Raw genomic sequence first — 17,173 nt, 5'->3', positions numbered from 1 at the left:
TGAGAAAAATTCAATAAATATCACCGGATAAAATTAAAAAAAATTGAAATAACACCCATCTCTAGGTAAATGATATGTATGACTCATAGAAATTTGGTTCTATTTGTCGGAAAGTTTATAATATTATTCAGCATTTTGTTTTTTTGTTTTCTTGATTACCCAATTAACTCTCTTAATCACTGAAGATACAAATTCTTTGTCTTATTTATAATTTTTTAATAATATTTGTCATTCAATGGGGATTATGAGATTATCTTTATAATAGAGAGGTTATGTCATGTATCAATTTCAATCTCATTCTTTGTCTATCTTTTTTATCCCGTAATTAAAGAAGTAAAATAATTACGATAAAGATTTACCCTTACAGTTGCTTGTCTTCCTGCTTTGTGGAAAAAATACGTACATTTTATGAGAGAGAAAGGAGAGAATGATAGTGAAACTGTTACATTCAAGATCTTGCACGCTTACAACAGATTAAACTCTTTAAATACTACTTGAGGTATAAGCTGATTGTTCGTTTTTTATTTTGCGGGTACAAAGCATAGTTCACTAGCTTAACATATTTATGTGTTTTTTTTCTTTATTAAAAATGGGACAACTGATGGTAAGCAAGGTCCAAAAACACGAAAATTTCGATGGAAATATCGGGATATTATCGATATCGATAAAAATTGAATAAAAACCACGGAAATTGTAAGAAAAACTTGGAAATTTTTATTGAAACTTTGTAGGATGTTTATTTAGTCAATTATCTATTAGTTTATCACAAAAAATTGGAAGGAAATGCATTGCATGATGGATTTAACTGATTTAAGTTGATTATAAAGCGAGCTGGTAAACATTGTGAGTGTAGAAAATATGTAGTAATTAATGAAATAAGTTTAAACACATCATAATCATTTATATATAATGAATTAGTACAATATTTTACACTTTATACATTGCATGGTAAGATACATGAGTGACTTAGTAGTTAGTACCACATAGAGTTCCTATCAAGGTCTAAAATATCGATGATATCGGAAATATCGGTAGTCCAAAAACACGGAAATTTCGATAGAAATATCGGGATAATATCGATATTTTAGACCTTGATGGTACGTCACAGTTATCCACTATTTTCGGATCAAAAAGGACAAATTGTTCTCACTTTAGGATTAGAATTAGAGCCATTTTTATATATATAATTTCCCTCACAAATATCGGTAGTCCAAAAACACGGAAATTTCGATAGAAATATCGGGATAATATCGATATTTTAGACCTTGATGGTACGTCACAGTTATCCACTATTTTCGGATCAAAAAGGACAAATTGTTCTCACTTTAGGATTAGAATTAGAGCCATTTATATATATATAATTTCCCTCACAGCCTCATGACTCAATGACAGGCATGCTAGTGTCTTTTTTATACCCCCAAAAGAAGTGACTTTTTCTTGGCTCCTCCTGACACACAGTTTCGGTGAATGGGATTCCCGCATGGACAGAGAGAGAGAAGAGAGCAACGAGAAAAGTGGTTGCAATTTGAAGATCATACAACTTAAACAAAACAAACCCAATTGAGATTTTGTCATCCCAAAAGCACTCTCAGTCACCATAAGCAGCTTTCAGCTTCTGGGTTATGCTTGTGCCATTTGAAGCAATGGGAATGGGGATGGGAATGGGAATGGGAATGGGAGGAACAAAAGCTGCTCTCTGTTTTCTGGCATTTCTGTGGTCTTTCACATGTGGGAATGGATTGCTTTCTCCCAAAGGTGTAAACTTTGAAGGTAAGTTGCAAAATTTTCTGCAAAAAATGGATTGCTTCCTTCGAAAGCTGTAACTTTGGAGGTAACTTGCAGAATCCTCACCTGGGTTTTTTTCATCTCAGTGCAAGCTTTAATGGGCATCAAGGGCTCTCTGGTGGACCCTCATGGAGTTTTAGATAACTGGGATGATGATTCTGTTGATCCATGTAGCTGGACTATGGTCACTTGCTCCCCTGAAAGCCTAGTTATTGGCCTGTGAGTATTTTTTTTAGGAAAATTTAAATTTTATGATAGCTACATGTTTAATTAGTAGAACATCATAAATTTAATGAGTGGATTATGAAGTAATTGGAATTTGAAATGGTGTTTTTGCAGAGGGACTCCAAGCCAAAGTTTATCAGGCACTCTTTCTCCGAGCATAGGCAACTTAACAAATCTTCAGATTGTGTAAGTTCTTCAAAAAAAAATGCCAAATCTCAATGCTTTTTTTGTTCTCATGGAATTAATTAAGTTATGGTGTTTTATTTTTCTGAATTTCTACTTTACAGGCTATTACAGAACAACAACATAACGGGAGCGATCCCTTCGGAGATTGAGAAGCTCTCAAAGCTTCATACACTTGATATTTCCAATAACATGTTTACTGGGGCAATTCCTTCCTCTTTAGGTCACCTGAGAAGCCTCCAATACTTGTAAGCATTTTGTGATCCATGCACATGAATTCAAGTATATTTTCTACTTGTTTTATAAGGCTAATGTAGATTATTTCAACTGGGTTTAGGAGGCTCAACAATAACAGTCTTAGTGGAGCATTTCCGGTTTCGTTGGCTAACATGAGCCAGCTTGCCTTTCTGTAAATCTATCCCCCCTATCTCTCTTATTCTTTTATATGTATATATGTATATATGTCTATATGTATATATACACCCACATATATATAGTTTAAAATTGTGTTTCTGAAGTGAGATTTTGTTATTCTGTGGTTTGTGCAACCCAGAGATCTGTCCTACAATAACCTGAGTGGCCCTGTACCTAGATTTGCTGCTAAAACATTCAAGTAATCTCTCTCTCTCTCTCTCTCTCTCTCTCTCTCTCATAACAGAGAATTGATTGCTAAACTCTCTCCACCCCCTCTCTTTGCTGGTGTTGCAGCATAATTGGAAATCCTCTGATCTGCGCAACGGGGTCTGAAGCAGAATGCAATGGGACGACACTGTTGCCAATGTCGATGAACTTGAATACTACACAAAGTATGGAGTTTGCATTAATTCATTATGCAGAGACTATGCATAAACTACTTCCGGCTTCCACAAAGTTCACAATTTCAATTTTTTGTGTGATACTTGTTCTGATCCTGACTTCATTTTGATTTTTTCTTTTCAAGCTGCTTTTCCCAGGGGACCTAAAAGTCACAAAATAGCACTTGCATTTGGTTTGAGCCTAGGGTGCCTCTGCCTGATTGTTCTTGGATTTGGAGCAGTTATATGGTGGAGGCAAAGGCGCAACCAGCAGGCATTCTTCGGTGTTAAAGGTACTTTTTGGATGAAAAAATCTGTGTTCTGAGAAAGTAATTGGATAACCAACCCTCTACCTAATGCCGTGTATTATGAAATTTCAGACCGGCATCACGAGGAAATTTCCCTTGGGAACCTGAAGAGATTCCACTTCAGAGAACTTCAGATTGCAACACACAACTTCAGCAGCAAGAACATACTAGGAAAAGGTGGATTTGGACATGTGTACAAAGGAACTCTCCAAGATGGGACTTTTGTAGCGGTCAAGCGGCTTAAAGATGGCAGTGCACTTGGTGGAGAGATTCAATTCCAGACTGAAGTTGAAATGATCAGCCTAGCAGTTCACCGCAACCTTCTCAGGCTATACGGCTTTTGCATCACACCAACCGAAAGACTTTTAGTTTATCCATACATGTCCAATGGCAGCGTTGCTTCCCGTCTCAAAGGTAAGATATCAACAGCTCAAACTAACTGTAATCGGTCCATTTAGAATCCCTATGATGTGTAGCTAATTGCAAATCTTATCGATCTTTTTACAGGGAAACCGGTCTTGGATTGGGGCACTAGGAAGCGGATTGCCTTGGGAGCTGGAAGAGGATTGTTGTACCTTCATGAGCAGTGTGATCCAAAAATAATCCATAGGGATGTGAAGGCTGCAAATATACTTCTTGATGACTACTGTGAAGCTGTGGTGGGAGATTTCGGGTTGGCAAAGCTTCTGGATCACCAAGACTCACATGTCACCACAGCTGTTAGGGGTACTGTGGGGCATATAGCCCCTGAGTACCTCTCCACCGGCCAGTCCTCTGAGAAAACTGATGTTTTTGGATTTGGTATCCTTCTACTTGAACTAATCACAGGCCAGAGAGCACTGGAATTTGGCAAGGCAGCTAACCAGAAAGGAGCGATACTTGATTGGGTGAGCACACAAATCTCATTTGCTTCTTACTATTGCATAAAGCTCGTTTGGCGGCTGGGACTGGAAATAATTGGTATCAAGTCCATGCCAGTACTGTAGAGTCCCACCGCTCTAGATCAAACTTGAAAGACGTAATATGTTGGACTGTTGTCTAATTTAATAAGTCCAGACCTGAGATTTTACTTCATTTATCTGACGTTTATCGTTTATTTGATCACAGGTTAAAAGGATTCATCACGAAAAGAAGCTTGAGATGCTTGTGGACAAGGATCTGAAAACCAACTATGACAGGATTGAGCTTGAGGAAATGGTTCAAGTGGCACTCTTGTGCACACAGTACCTTCCCAGCCACAGACCGAAAATGTCTGAAGTGGTAAGGATGCTTGAAGGTGACGGACTTGTGGAAAGATGGGAAGCCTCTCAGAAAGCAGAATCAGCAAAGTCCAAAGCCCCCGAGTTCTCGTCCTCAGACAGATACTCCGATCTCACTGACGACTCTTCGCTACTCGTACAAGCAATGGAACTCTCCGGTCCACGGTGATTTCCAACTTGAGAATTTTCTGCTTCAAAAGAAAGCATATCATAGCAAGAAGTTATAGTTGAAGGCTTGAAGCTATTAGGTTACATGAAGATTATAAGTTTATGTTGTATATTAGCAGTTCACCAGAGCTCTGAAAATTTTGATGTTTTCTTTCAAATTGTACAGATTCGTCTTCAATAAATTGACATTCTTAGATTCATAGTTCTTCGAAATCTTGATTCCTGAGGCGCAAAAAGAAAGTAATTTCCGGGAGACCGTTTCAGCGGTTGCTCCTCTCCAACCGTTTCAGCCGGTAGCTGCTCTTCAAAAGTGTTTAATAATGTAATCAAACCAATAAATAAGGGATTAAAGAGCTCGTTATATGCTAAAGAAAGGTACCAAATTCAAGTCAAACCACAAAAACACAGGAATGTCTCGATGAGATGAGATTTATACGCATAAGTTGAAGATTTCAACATCCTTTGAAGCCGGCACAGATTGCTCCAGCGCTTCTGTTGGAAGAAATCTGCTTCCATAATGTACAATGGTCATTCTTTTCAGCAGGGGCGAATGAGCGAGTAAGAGCTGGATGAATATCGTCTCATTTTGAACATTTTGTACCGCTCTTATCTTCGCTACTTTAAGTTTTTCGAAGTAATGGTTTGACAACTTAGTGATGAGGAAGTCAGCAGCAGGTCTGGAATACTCAGTTGTATCAGCAACCTGTAAGTCCAAAAACGAAAAACAAATCAAAAACCAAAGTCATCTTGTAATTCAAAGTCCTAGAGCAGATGAAAAATGCTTGAACTAAATTGCTAGTTGTTCAGAGAAACTTACTGAAAGGTGTAGTTCCTCTAAATTTGGAGCACTTCGAAAAATGCAGACACAAACCAACACTTCTATCAAAGAATCCAACCGTACGTCCTTGAGTTCGAGAACTGACAGATGCCGAAGCAGAGTAGGAAGTTTGTCTGGTATGTCATTATTGCCCAGAAACTAGAAAGTAAAAACAAATGAAAGCAACGATCATATCAGACATAAACAAACGTTATGCCAACCAAATAGCGAAAGAGGCTAAACAAAACCGTGAAAAAAAGAAGAGAAACATTACCGCTAGCATGGCACTGGATAGGGTCATTTTCTTGATAGCATGTAGACAGCCTATAACCCTGTTTAGATTCCCTTCTTCGGACCCAAAATATAGCGGTATGACCCTCACCCTCAAGCCAATGTCAACGCTAGCCAGAGATGGACTATTTTCAAGATATATGTCGCCAAAGTTGGAATCTACTTTCAGATACTTGAGATTCGCGTTGCCAATTCTAAGAACAATTTGATGATCAATGTTTAACAGTGTCAATCTTTCAAGAACCGGGGAGTTTAGAACCAAACATTCTAGCATGCCACCAGTTACACAAACTTCATTAAGATGGAGGTTCGCAAGGCTCTTGAATCCGATAGCTTCAGAAGATGGCTTGATTCTACAACCGAAAAGCTCCAAGCGATTCAAAAGTGGACATGAGAATAGACAAAAAGGCAAGTTAAAACGTTTTATAGTATCAAACTCCTGCAGGATGAACTCCTTGAGACCTTTGTCAGTTAAATAATGAATCCACTGGTCTAAATCAGAATGGTCTGGCCGGCAATAAGCAGCGAGCTTAAACTTTTCTATAGGACCGGTGTGATGCAATTGAACTTGATGAAGAATTTCCATGATCGATTCCCATCTTGCGACTTTGTCTGATATCCGGCGTGGTATGCATTTGTCATCAATAACAAACTGTGAAATGCCAGTCCATTTATGTCTCCACCTGCTAGATAAGATGCTAGTCCTCACAACTTCTTTCAAAGGCAAGCGAACGAGGATCCCGTCCAATACATCCCAAGGCAGATTGCTAATTCTATCTTTTTTTGTAACGCTTTCCATCTCAGTAATCTCATTACCAGAAGACTGATCAATTCTTTTTGTATTCCTCTTCAATACTTTCCCAAGCAGCTCTCTCAGACCATAACTGCAGTTGGAAGCTGGCATTTATCCGAGTACAAGACCAAAATTTGAAACTACCCGTTATCCATTTAAAACCGAAGATTTTCACCAAGGTATCATGATCTGCTGCCATGACGAATAAGCAAAATAAGGAGTATAAAACAAAACTGCATACAATTTAGTGCTTGAAGACATCCCCAAGCAAAAAAGGAAGTGCGTTCAATGATACCACAAAGCAGACAACTTTTTTTGCTGAAAAACAATCAAATACATTTTGTAAAATGTACATAAATCTAGCACATATAGAAAAAATACAACAACAAAACCTTATCCCACTAAGTGGAGTTGGCTGCATGAATCCATTGCGCTCGGTTTTGCAACATATAGAAACAATAAATTTGAAAAATTTACTTAGGTAATCCAATTATAGGCACATCCCAGATGCCATAATTCTGAAAAAAATTAAAGAAAATCAAAGAAAATTTGAAAATTAAACACACGGGTCTCACTTCTCAAACATTTCAAGTCCTAAAAATGGGGAAAAAAGATTCCATTTCTTTGTTATCAATTCTGATCAGATAAAAAAGATAGAAAATTTAAGGTATGATTTTTCAGTAGATCATCGAAATTTGATTCATCGTTATGTCGTTGATATTTAATTTTGATCAGTTCAGCAATTGAAACTTATGATAATTTTAGCCGAATTCCCAAACTTTTACTAACCAACTAAGCATATGAAGAAGATCAAATCCAAAATCATACTGAGAAAAACCCAGCGGTAAAAAATTCTCAAACTTCCACATCAATCTTGGTATTTTATACAAAGAAACCACCACAAGTATTTATTGTTTATTCAAACAAACATACATAGAGGACGGAGGAAGGAGGAAGTAGGTTACCGGAGAAACAGAGTGAGTGATCGGCGGTGGCGGCAGCAACAAAGTTGAGACTTATGTGAATTTGAACTCCTATGAAACAGAAGATTCTGATCACTGCACTGGCATGGCATCAGGTCTTTTGCTCCTCTATCCAATAAAGTCCATTTTACAGTCCATTACTTTTAACAATTAATGACTCGTTTAAATGTGTTTTTAAAATGACTGAAAACATTTAAGTGATTTTTTAAAATTTACTTGAATTTTTACTAAGAATTGGTTCTAAAAATATTTTCGTAAAAAACGCTTTTAGTTATTTTAAAAACACATCCAAACGAGATTTAACACTCGTAATAACTAAGAAATGTTTTTCCGCACTACACTTTTTATCTTTTTATTTTTATTTAAAAGGACGACAACTGATAAGTTACGGTTATTCATTCTTTTCGAATTCGGAGAGAGTATTGGAAACAAGAAGACTAGGCAAAAAATGAAAATCATCAAGAAAGGGAAACGGACATTTGGGCCGAGATGCCCAAAAATTCGTATGCAGAAAAGGGAGAGGGTCCGAGAGTGGAGCTGCATGTCAACAAGGCAAGGCAAGACGAGCAATCCTGAATTGGCTAACTTGACAGCGACCTCATTTTTTTTATTGAAAAAACGACTCAAGGGATAGCACACAAAGATGTATATCAAGACTGACTATTGTTTTTCTTTTGTCTTTTTAGCGAGATTGGAGTTCATCAGGTATTCTTATACTCAACCTTTGAGTTAACATCTCTTGTATTTTATGTTACAACAAATTATAGTGTGACACGTAACGTAACGCATTTAACTTTACAATTGAGATTATACTACTGTGGGTGTCAATTTCACCTCATGTGTGGAATTAGTTTGGAAATATGCACCAATGGAACCTTTCACAAATCTTCAATAAACACTAGACTCTTTTCGCTTAAGGACACTAAATGAATAACAAATGTGTATTGAGACGTGCTTTATTGTTTGTTTAGTGCTCCTTTTAACTCATGGAAACACAACTTACCTAATATGCTAGAAATGAAGTTTTATAAACTGAAATAAGAAACTACATACTATTATCAAGGCCCATGGTCGGTACTCAAGGTCCAAATGGTGAACAATCTCTAGCCATTTTCCGGTTTTCCAAGGTCCTTGGGCCTAACCTCACAAAAAGAAAAGCGCCCCCCCTCCCCCCCCTCCGGGGTTTCACGATAATGGATATTTAAAGATTTAATTAGGTCGATGGGAATAGCACAGCGAGTTATGTTAGTTGATTAAGATAATATGTTGAATTCGTCGAGTATGAGTTCAAAGCTCTACTCACATAAAGTAGAGTAGTTCAGATAGTCGCCTTGTAAAAAACAAGATTTGATACAAAAATAATGAGTTTGTAGCTTAGTTAGTTCAGAATTTTATCTTGTTCTTGTGTTCGGTTCCGTATTTTTCCAATACCACTAGTTTGTAAATATTAAGAAAATTTTGGATACAAAAGTATTGATTTTGAGCTTTGATAACAGGTTGTTGATCAAGACAAGAAGGTGCAGATGAGCAATTGAATGCAAACACTACTGAAACAACACTGCATGGAATGGTTAGGGAAAAAGAACCTGAGCTGGGCAAAGCAGTAAATATGTCCAGCTGAAAGTGATAGAGACATGTATACATACAACTTGTGGTAGAGGTGCATCCTAATCTAGTCTCTTAAGTGGCAGTATCCTATTGACTGCAGGAATTTGGCCCATATGGATTGTCTGAGTCAGCATCTGTGCTGCTATAGATGTATCGTACTGGAGGAGTTGAGATCCCTGTCTAGATCTCACTGATCGGAGTTCACATATTAAGAAATTCGGACCATTCAAATTGAATTATGCAGTTTTCATTAACCTATTCCAATAGTTCACATCACACAAAACAAAGGCGTGCACCTCTCTCTTTCTCTTAAAAAGGTCTGGTTGGCTCCGGATAGTAAGATCAAGAGAGAATCCTAATTCGTACTGAAGTACTCAATTGGTTCCATGTCACCACTGAATACTAACAGGGGAGTGAGAGTGTTGCTGACGAAGTTATACAACTCAACATCCAACTCAGTATTACACATGTTCGATCCAGAACTGCCAATTCTCTCTCTTGAGAGAGAGATACTTACTATTTCCGCGATTAATTGTAATATCACAAATCAATAACGCACTTGTGCCTGTAGCAAAATCCCATGCATACATTCTCAATTTAGCAACACATTTGATATGTTGGTCTATGCTTTTGGGTTTTTTTTTTTTTTGCAAGGTGGAGTGTAAGACTTTTATTGGGCTTTCATCTATTTAGGAGTCCTAATTGATTAAGATACAAGATAGGAAGTAATATTTATCTTGATTACTTGACGGTGAAATAAAACAATAATCAATGGAAATATCTATCCTATTAGATCATGGATTCTGGATATGCTAAAAATATGTATTAAGGTTTTCTTTATGGGCAAGAAATCTAATACTCTCACCTATAATTAAATATAAGGCTTAGGTTCCCATTTCCATACACATTATTCTAGCACAAAAACCTACCCCATATAGGAGTGCATAAGGCGTGGAGAGATAGGAAGATCTTTGCTTGTTCATTGGTGCTCGTGGTTCAATCTTGTTCAAATCAATCATTTCTCAGAGTTAGTACTTTTAATGTCATATTATAGATGGATTTACATGGAGTAATCATATGTGGTTTCCAGTCTATAATTTCACCAATACAAGGTGATCAAGCACTACCTTTCATTAGTTATGAACTTCTTTAATTCTACAAACTCATTTTCGTTATTTATAAGATCAAGGCAATATATAAATTATAACGTCGTTTAGTTGTAAGGTGAAATTAGGATTTAATTAATCTAAAATTTATGTTTGACCTAAGTTCAAATTATTCCATTCCGTTGACAAAAAAACATATATCCAAATGATATTATTAAAGTTGATGAACATAAAAAATTAGTGAGTTTTATATCAAATAAAATCTTTCTTTTAACATAACTTCGAATTGATTAATCCTTAAAGTAGTATTAAAAGGAGACACCATGCAATTTGAAGCTTGTCAAATGCCACATCGTAGGGGAAAACACACCATATTTATTCACCTTTCTTGTGGTCGGCAAATTATAGTGAACTTTTTTCTTTAGTAATGTGACAACAACACGAAATTTGCTTTATAGTTTGTTGGGACACTTCGGATGCGGTCTCTAACTACCAATGTTCTTTGATTTAAATCCTTGTGTTTTTTAGTTTTTGATCGAAGTCCCTGACATTAATGTAATAATGTATTTCTATGTAGGTTATTATATTTTTAAATTAAAAATGAAATTTGTAGTTATTTATATTGATGAAATTTTAAATAAAACTTATAATTTATGGGATTAAAAATATTAAAGATGAATTATAATCTCCAATATATTGGGTGTGTGTGTGTGTGTACATTCATAAAAACTAACGAAAAAATGATTGTACCAAAACATAGGTACGTTATTCAAAGACAAAAACATAAGATATTAGACTTAATAACATTATTAAATTTCTTCTATTGAACTAGACATGGATACATTCTCAATTCAACGAAATATAATGTACCTATATAAGTTTAAAAAATGGATTAGAGAAAAGATTGAATGAGTTTTATATAAAAAATAGGTAAATTTTATATTAAAAAGGGTACATTTTTCATATAACAAATTGGTATATTTAAGAATGGGTACACATAAGATTAAAATTTTGAATTTTTTTTTATAAAAATTTAGTGGCTACAAACTTATTCTAATTTTATTTTTTATTTTTTGGAAATATTTGAATTGAAAATTAATTAGGAGTTTAATAAGGGTGTAAGTATTAAAACTCTAAATCAGTTACTAATTTTTATTATAAAATTATGTAACTTACATGTAATTCATTAATATATTAATGCTAGGGACTTTGATCAAAATTTAAAAGCTAATAAGATTTTAATCAATGAACATTAGAAAATAAGGACCGGATACTAATTTTTCCTAGTTTGTTTTAGGGAATTGGTGTAGCTTTCATGGGGATTCATCTCTACCCTGTGATTGATCTTGATATGTGATAAATTATGTGGTTCTATGTGACAGGCTTGACAACTCCCCACCAGCCAAGCAAATTGGCATTGTAGATGCATGTCTATATCATTCTTACTTTACTAACCATATGTCAAACTAATTACCACATCAATATTATACTAGAGTACTCAGTATCGATACATGCCATATCGACGAGAGAAACTTATATGAATTGGGGACGTAAGGATGGAAAGTGTTCCAAACTTATTATGCGTCAGCACATGTTTAATTTTTTCATATAGCAATGCATAATTGATTACAAATATCACAGTCTTAGCGCCCACAATATATCCAAATGATCACAGTATATAGTTGAACTATTTGCTACAAGAATCCGAGTTTTTCCTTTTCTCCATTTTGCCCTGTTGTAGTCTGATGAATCCCATCCATACATCTCGTGTCATTTCTTCGTTACATTATCCAAGCAAGCAGAAAACACGAGTCTTTTCTTTTTCTTGGTAGTGAGATTGAACTACTGTTCCATCCAACTGGCGGCAAAACCACCCAAGCCTTCTCCACCACATCTTCTACTGCATTTGCCACATGTACTCCCCGAATCTAAGCTGCTCAGGGTGGGCCAGCGCAAAAGCTCTAGTATCCCTAGTAGCCAGCCATGGACCCCACAAGAACCTCCGACTTGACAGGGGAACCCACACCCCACGAAGCATAGCCAACCGAATGAGGATTTGTGAGGATCTCGAAAATCTTCCAATCACGTCCGTTCATCGTATATCGTGTGATCATAAATTATTATAAATTTTTTATTTAAAAGTGAATATATGAAAACTAATCGTACAATTTACAATAAACAAATATAATTGAAAGATTTCTCGAATTCTCACAAAACAAAAAGAATCCGGAGAGAATTCTCATTCACAGCCAACCACAAGATAACGTAACTTTTCTAGACCACTTATTATTTTCCACGTGTCGCTTCCTGATTCCTTCCCGCCCCATTGTTCCTTTGGCACTCTGCCTACTGTTAGACCCCCAGGCTGCCTCTCTCTCCGCACTCACAAGTCACAGGACTCACAACTCAATTATTACGCAAAATTTTAGAGTCTGAGAAGTCGAGAGAGAGATGTTGAAGGAAGATCAGAGCAATGGGACTGCTGCCAACAACAACTGCGCACGTGTTTGCGACACGTGCCGGGCAGCAGCTTGCACGGTGTTCTGTCGTGCAGACTCGGCGTACCTGTGCTCGGGCTGCGACGCCACCATTCATGCGGTCAATTGTGTGGCGTCGCACCATGAGCGTGTGAGGGTATGCGAGGCGTGCGAGCGTGCCCCAGCCGCTTTTCTGTGCAAAGCGGATTCGGCCTCGCTCTGCACGGCCTGCGACGCGGACATCCACTCTGCCAATCCTCTGGCGAGGCGCCACCAGCGCGTGCCCATCCTGCCTATTTCTGGTTGCCTGTACGGCCCTCAGGCAATTGAACATGGCAGGATGAAGTTGGGGAGGTCCGCCACGGCGGAGATGGAGGATGGGTTTATGAACCAGGAAGGAGATGAAACCATTGATGAGGAAGATGAGGATGAGGCAGCATCATGGTTGTTGCTCAACCCAGTGAAAAACAATAACAACAACAACACAAAGAACAATGGGCTTTTCTTTGGAGTGGACGTTGATGAGTATTTGGATCTTGTGGAGTACAACTCATGTGCTGATCAGAATAATCAGTTCACTGATCATCATCAGCAAGAACAGCAGCAGGAACAACATTATGGGGTCGCACACAAGAATTATGGAGGAGATAGTGTTGTGCCAGTTCATCAGTATGGAGAAGTAGCGAAAGCCCACCAGATGCAGCAGCTGCAGAAGCAAAGTTTTCATCAGTTGGGTTTGGAGTATGAGTCCTCAAAAGCTGCATACAGTTACAATGGCTCTCTAAGTCACAGTGTAAGCTTCTTAGTTCTCTTTACTCTACTGTCTAATCATGGTTACTGTTAATTAATTAACTACTCCAGTTAATGTTGATAATTTGTTAAACTTTGATTATCAGAAGTCAAAACCCTAGATAATTTGAAAAACAGGTTTTAATTAACGTATCCGGTGGTTTATCTTGGAAACCCTAATTGTGTTCCTCCTAATAATCTAATCAAGTCTAATTTCTGTGCTCCACTACACTATCACACTTTTTTCATTTTTCTTTTTAATTTGTACACCTTCTGAGCTTTGATAGATTGCCATGTAATTCTATCCACATAAACTTTTCTTTCTACAATGGTACACAAATATTAAGTTTTTGCACATAAATACAATTTATAGAGTGTGACTTCAATGCTATGTAATACTAAGTGCTAAGGGTGTTTTAGCTGGTAGATTTGATTTTCACAACTATTACCTCTTCTATTTTCAACTTCAACCATTTATTTTTCGTATCAGTCAATGCTACTCACTAATGAATAAAAATTGCAATTTGTCAGCACTTTTGTAAGCTCTTCTTCTTTGCTTTTGTTGTTCAAAGGGTGGAATCGAACAGCACGAATGTTTGCATTCCCTTTCTTTTGCCTTCCCCTTTTTAACTCCAAGTCGGAGAAAATAGAATCAGGTCCAAATGAGCTGCACCAAATTGTCATGATTTGCTTAGAAAATTTGCCTTTTCAAGTTTATCCATAGATGATTGTTACTTAACAGGATTTATGCTCTCATTTTGCTTTGAGTAACTCAGTTAGCTCATCGCACATGATGTCATTGTGGATTATCCAAAAAAATTTCGCTATAAAGAGGTTTTACTGTACCTTATATTTCCACATATTTTCATTTTCAAAGCCATTTGAGCTAGCAATTAAATATGCTGCTGTTTTCCTTTGGTCATGTAATAGGTTTCTGTTTCATCCATGGATGTTGGAGTTGTACCGAATTCAACAATGAGCGATATCTCAATTTCACACCCGAGAACTCCCACAGGAACTGTTGACCTTTTCAGTGGATCTTCCATTCAAATGCCAACCCAACTAAGTCCAATGGACAGGGAGGCCAGGGTTCTCAGGTACAGAGAGAAGAAAAAGACGAGGAAGTTTGAGAAAACAATCCGGTATGCCTCAAGGAAGGCCTACGCCGAGACCAGACCCCGAATCAAGGGCCGATTTGCAAAGCGAACTGAAATGGAAGTTGAAGTCGACCAAATGTTCTCCACAACGCTGATGGCGGAAAATGGATATGGCATTGTTCCATCATTCTAGTTACGACATTCAAAAGATGAAAGATGACCCTATCTCTTCAAATAACACTTGTGCTGGTTTTTAGTCATATTACTTAAGTCTGCTACTGATATTTAGTGTATCTTTTTCCAGTTTAGTTGGTCTAAATTATTGAGATGTGTGAAGTGTGATTGGTAATTCTGTATATTGTTCTCAATCTCCTTGCAAATTCTGTGTTGTAAATGCATTTACATGTTTTTAACTAAAAATTTAACATTCTCAGAAATTTCAACTTCAATGTTTAGAAGTAATTATCCATGAATTTACAATTCTGCAATAGTTGCTTGTTTTCTTGAAGCACATGGAGCTTTCTTTGCTTTTGTTTTGGAGCTTGATTCTTCTAGAGTCTTGCTCTTTCCACACGGGATATACATTTCAGTGGTGCCAACTTACTGGACTCACTTGTCTACCCTCAAGAACTTTGCTAGAGGCATATTTTTACTGCACCCAACTTATACCGCAAAAAGGTCCACCAGCTCGATTACGGTCTATGATCTACTAATTGCAGCTTTTAACGAAATGAAAAAATGGCATCCAAGAAGCAGTTTTCCATGTATATCCGATTCGGAGGTTGATCTAAATTTCTTAACCGCTGAACGATGGTGAAAGAAGTGAAAGGTGATTGAATGCCATTGTTAACTCTAACCATGACATTCCGTCGATAGGATATTCGAGTTCCTTATAGGGAATATGATGGAGGTCCTGTCTGCTTTATTTGCTAGTGGCATTGTGATTGTGCTGTCTACAAGTTAAAATGCTACTTAATTTATGCAAGCAATCACAGCTCATATTTCATCAGAAAAACCTATGACCTCCAATCTTTACACGGCCTTATTTTCATCAACGTTCGTCCTCAATTTTCTCAAAAATTAAAACATTGCTAGCTACACTTCATTCTGTTTTGTGCGAAAGGATTATGTATTGAATATTGGACTACTGTATTGACTACTTATTTTCGAAGTTTAGCTGCGACTCATATTAATAGCTACTAGAGGCTCAAGGATATCGGAAAGTGAAACTTAAGACAAATAGACACATTGGCTCAATGATATGTGAAAGTGAAACCAATTAAAGTTCAGCCGCTGAAAGAAGCTTGATGCATATGGAGCTTATAGAAAATTTAAAGCTGGATGTGTGTTGGTTGCTCCGAATTTTGTCCAATCAAACTCAAGAAGATACCAGAATCTGTGATGTACTGGGTTGAGCATCTGCATCTCTGATTTCCCTTCACTCCTTTAGACAGATTCTAACTTCATCATCACCTGCAAACACTCATAGCAACTAAAACGAATGTCCAGATGCATGCATTAATATGTGCACCCTTTTTAACCAAGGATGAAGATTACTTTATGTGCAAGAATGGCCTTGCAAGGGTGAAGTAGCTCCGGCGGTGTATGGTGTGGATTGACATAGGACATGGTCCTTAAGTGCATCCACAGAAGACATTCATGGGATGTAATCTGTCACGAATATCTTATCTCAGTATTCGAAAGGAACGCCTCTGATTTGAACATGCAGCAGAATCTGCAAATTAATCATACGATTTGGTGGTTTTTACTTTTTTCATTCCAAATTGCCATCCATTAACCATGAGTGCATAGAACAAAATGAATAGTGAGTTTCCATGGGTAGGATCTACATCAACAAGGACATACTGCATTTTCTTCACCCTTTTCAAAAGATATGTGCACATGATCAGCACATGGGAGAACAAAGTTGCACCAAAATCATAGATATATGTAGATTTTATCGTATTAAGGATTCTTGACTTCATTGTGGTGTGTTGATAATTGCACCAAATCGGTAATTAGTTGACAAAGAAAAATCCTCAATATGATGAACGCCTAAGTTTTGTATGTACATCGATTTTGTTGAAAATACATCGGTAACATGCTATATTTGTTAGCAACAATAATACTGACATATTACCAGTTGCATATAGACAATCTGTAAAATCTTTTACATAGCGAGACTATGCTAAAACACTCCAAGTTTATGTTAACTTGTGCGTGCTTGGATATTTGATCACGAAGAAGCAAAAAGTGCACAGCAAATTGTATGCAGTTGTGTGAGAAAAGTTCACTCCACTTTTCACTTTGCAGTATGCACAAAGGCAAAAAAATTAAGGGAATGAAATAATATGCAAAATGCCAAGTTGCCGACTTTTATTATAAAAGCTAGATAGTGTTGGATGATGATTTTGGATAGCCCAGAAGGTCTTATTCTCTTGTCTCATCAATAAAACAATTTAAGCATGGCCAAGTGCCCGCGCATATTTA

The 17,173-nt window shown here is 37.0% G+C and overlaps 3 protein-coding genes across 4 annotated transcripts; 2 read left to right on the top strand and 1 right to left on the bottom strand.

The window, feature by feature from the left end:
• The first annotated feature begins 1,377 nt into the window (after nt 1-1,377).
• On the top strand, nt 1,378-4,918 carry LOC103442473 (protein NSP-INTERACTING KINASE 1-like). The gene is made up of 11 exons (XM_008381262.4): nt 1,378-1,770; nt 1,872-2,004; nt 2,125-2,196; nt 2,298-2,441; nt 2,531-2,602; nt 2,747-2,806; nt 2,902-2,999; nt 3,134-3,280; nt 3,368-3,709; nt 3,803-4,182; nt 4,403-4,918. Exons 1-11 carry the CDS (start codon nt 1,623-1,625, stop codon nt 4,721-4,723), a joined length of 1,917 nt encoding a protein of 638 aa, XP_008379484.2. The 5' UTR covers nt 1,378-1,622; the 3' UTR covers nt 4,724-4,918.
• A 143-nt stretch (nt 4,919-5,061) lies between these two features.
• Nucleotides 5,062-7,745, bottom strand: LOC103442472 (F-box/FBD/LRR-repeat protein At1g13570-like). 2 transcript variants are annotated; one of them, XM_008381260.4, is made up of 4 exons: nt 7,589-7,745; nt 5,814-6,815; nt 5,540-5,698; nt 5,062-5,425 (listed from the first exon to the last, which is right to left on the bottom strand). In XM_008381260.4, the coding sequence occupies exons 2-4, from the start codon at nt 6,732-6,734 to the stop codon at nt 5,153-5,155; spliced, it is 1,353 nt and encodes a 450-aa protein (XP_008379482.2). In that variant the 5' UTR covers nt 6,735-6,815; nt 7,589-7,745; the 3' UTR covers nt 5,062-5,152. The 2 variants fall into 2 exon arrangements, with proteins under 2 accessions (XP_008379482.2, XP_008379483.2); XM_008381261.4 differs by having other exon boundaries at nt 5,814-6,812; nt 7,589-7,730.
• Nucleotides 7,746-12,532: 4,787 nt separating this feature from the next.
• Nucleotides 12,533-15,120, top strand: LOC103442471 (zinc finger protein CONSTANS-LIKE 2). Its single transcript, XM_008381259.4, has 2 exons — nt 12,533-13,590; nt 14,517-15,120. The coding sequence occupies exons 1-2, from the start codon at nt 12,772-12,774 to the stop codon at nt 14,874-14,876; spliced, it is 1,179 nt and encodes a 392-aa protein (XP_008379481.2). The 5' UTR covers nt 12,533-12,771; the 3' UTR covers nt 14,877-15,120.
• Nucleotides 15,121-17,173: the final 2,053 nt, after the last annotated feature.

This window comes from Malus domestica, chromosome 09 (genome assembly GCF_042453785.1).
Source record: "Malus domestica chromosome 09, GDT2T_hap1".
Taxonomy (NCBI): domain Eukaryota; kingdom Viridiplantae; phylum Streptophyta; class Magnoliopsida; order Rosales; family Rosaceae; genus Malus; species Malus domestica.
Note: the sequence above shows the minus strand (reverse complement) of the source record. Positions and strands in the feature narration are given on the sequence as shown.

Coding starts and splice junctions, on each gene's coding strand:
- LOC103442473 (XM_008381262.4), top strand. CDS start 1,623: ATGCTTGTGCCATTTGAAGCAATGGGAATGGGGATGGGAATGGGAATG. Junction 3,000..3,133: donor GAACTTGAATACTACACAAA/GTATGGAGTTTG, acceptor TTTCTTTTCAAG/CTGCTTTTCCCAGGGGACCT. Junction 4,183..4,402: donor AAGGAGCGATACTTGATTGG/GTGAGCACACAA, acceptor ATTTGATCACAG/GTTAAAAGGATTCATCACGA.
- LOC103442472 (XM_008381260.4), bottom strand. CDS start 6,734: ATGCCAGCTTCCAACTGCAGTTATGGTCTGAGAGAGCTGCTTGGGAAA. Junction 5,699..5,813: donor TATCCAGTGCCATGCTAGCG/GTAATGTTTCTC, acceptor TTTACTTTCTAG/TTTCTGGGCAATAATGACAT. Junction 5,426..5,539: donor TAGAGGAACTACACCTTTCA/GTAAGTTTCTCT, acceptor TTGGACTTACAG/GTTGCTGATACAACTGAGTA.
- LOC103442471 (XM_008381259.4), top strand. CDS start 12,772: ATGTTGAAGGAAGATCAGAGCAATGGGACTGCTGCCAACAACAACTGC. Junction 13,591..14,516: donor ATGGCTCTCTAAGTCACAGT/GTAAGCTTCTTA, acceptor GTCATGTAATAG/GTTTCTGTTTCATCCATGGA.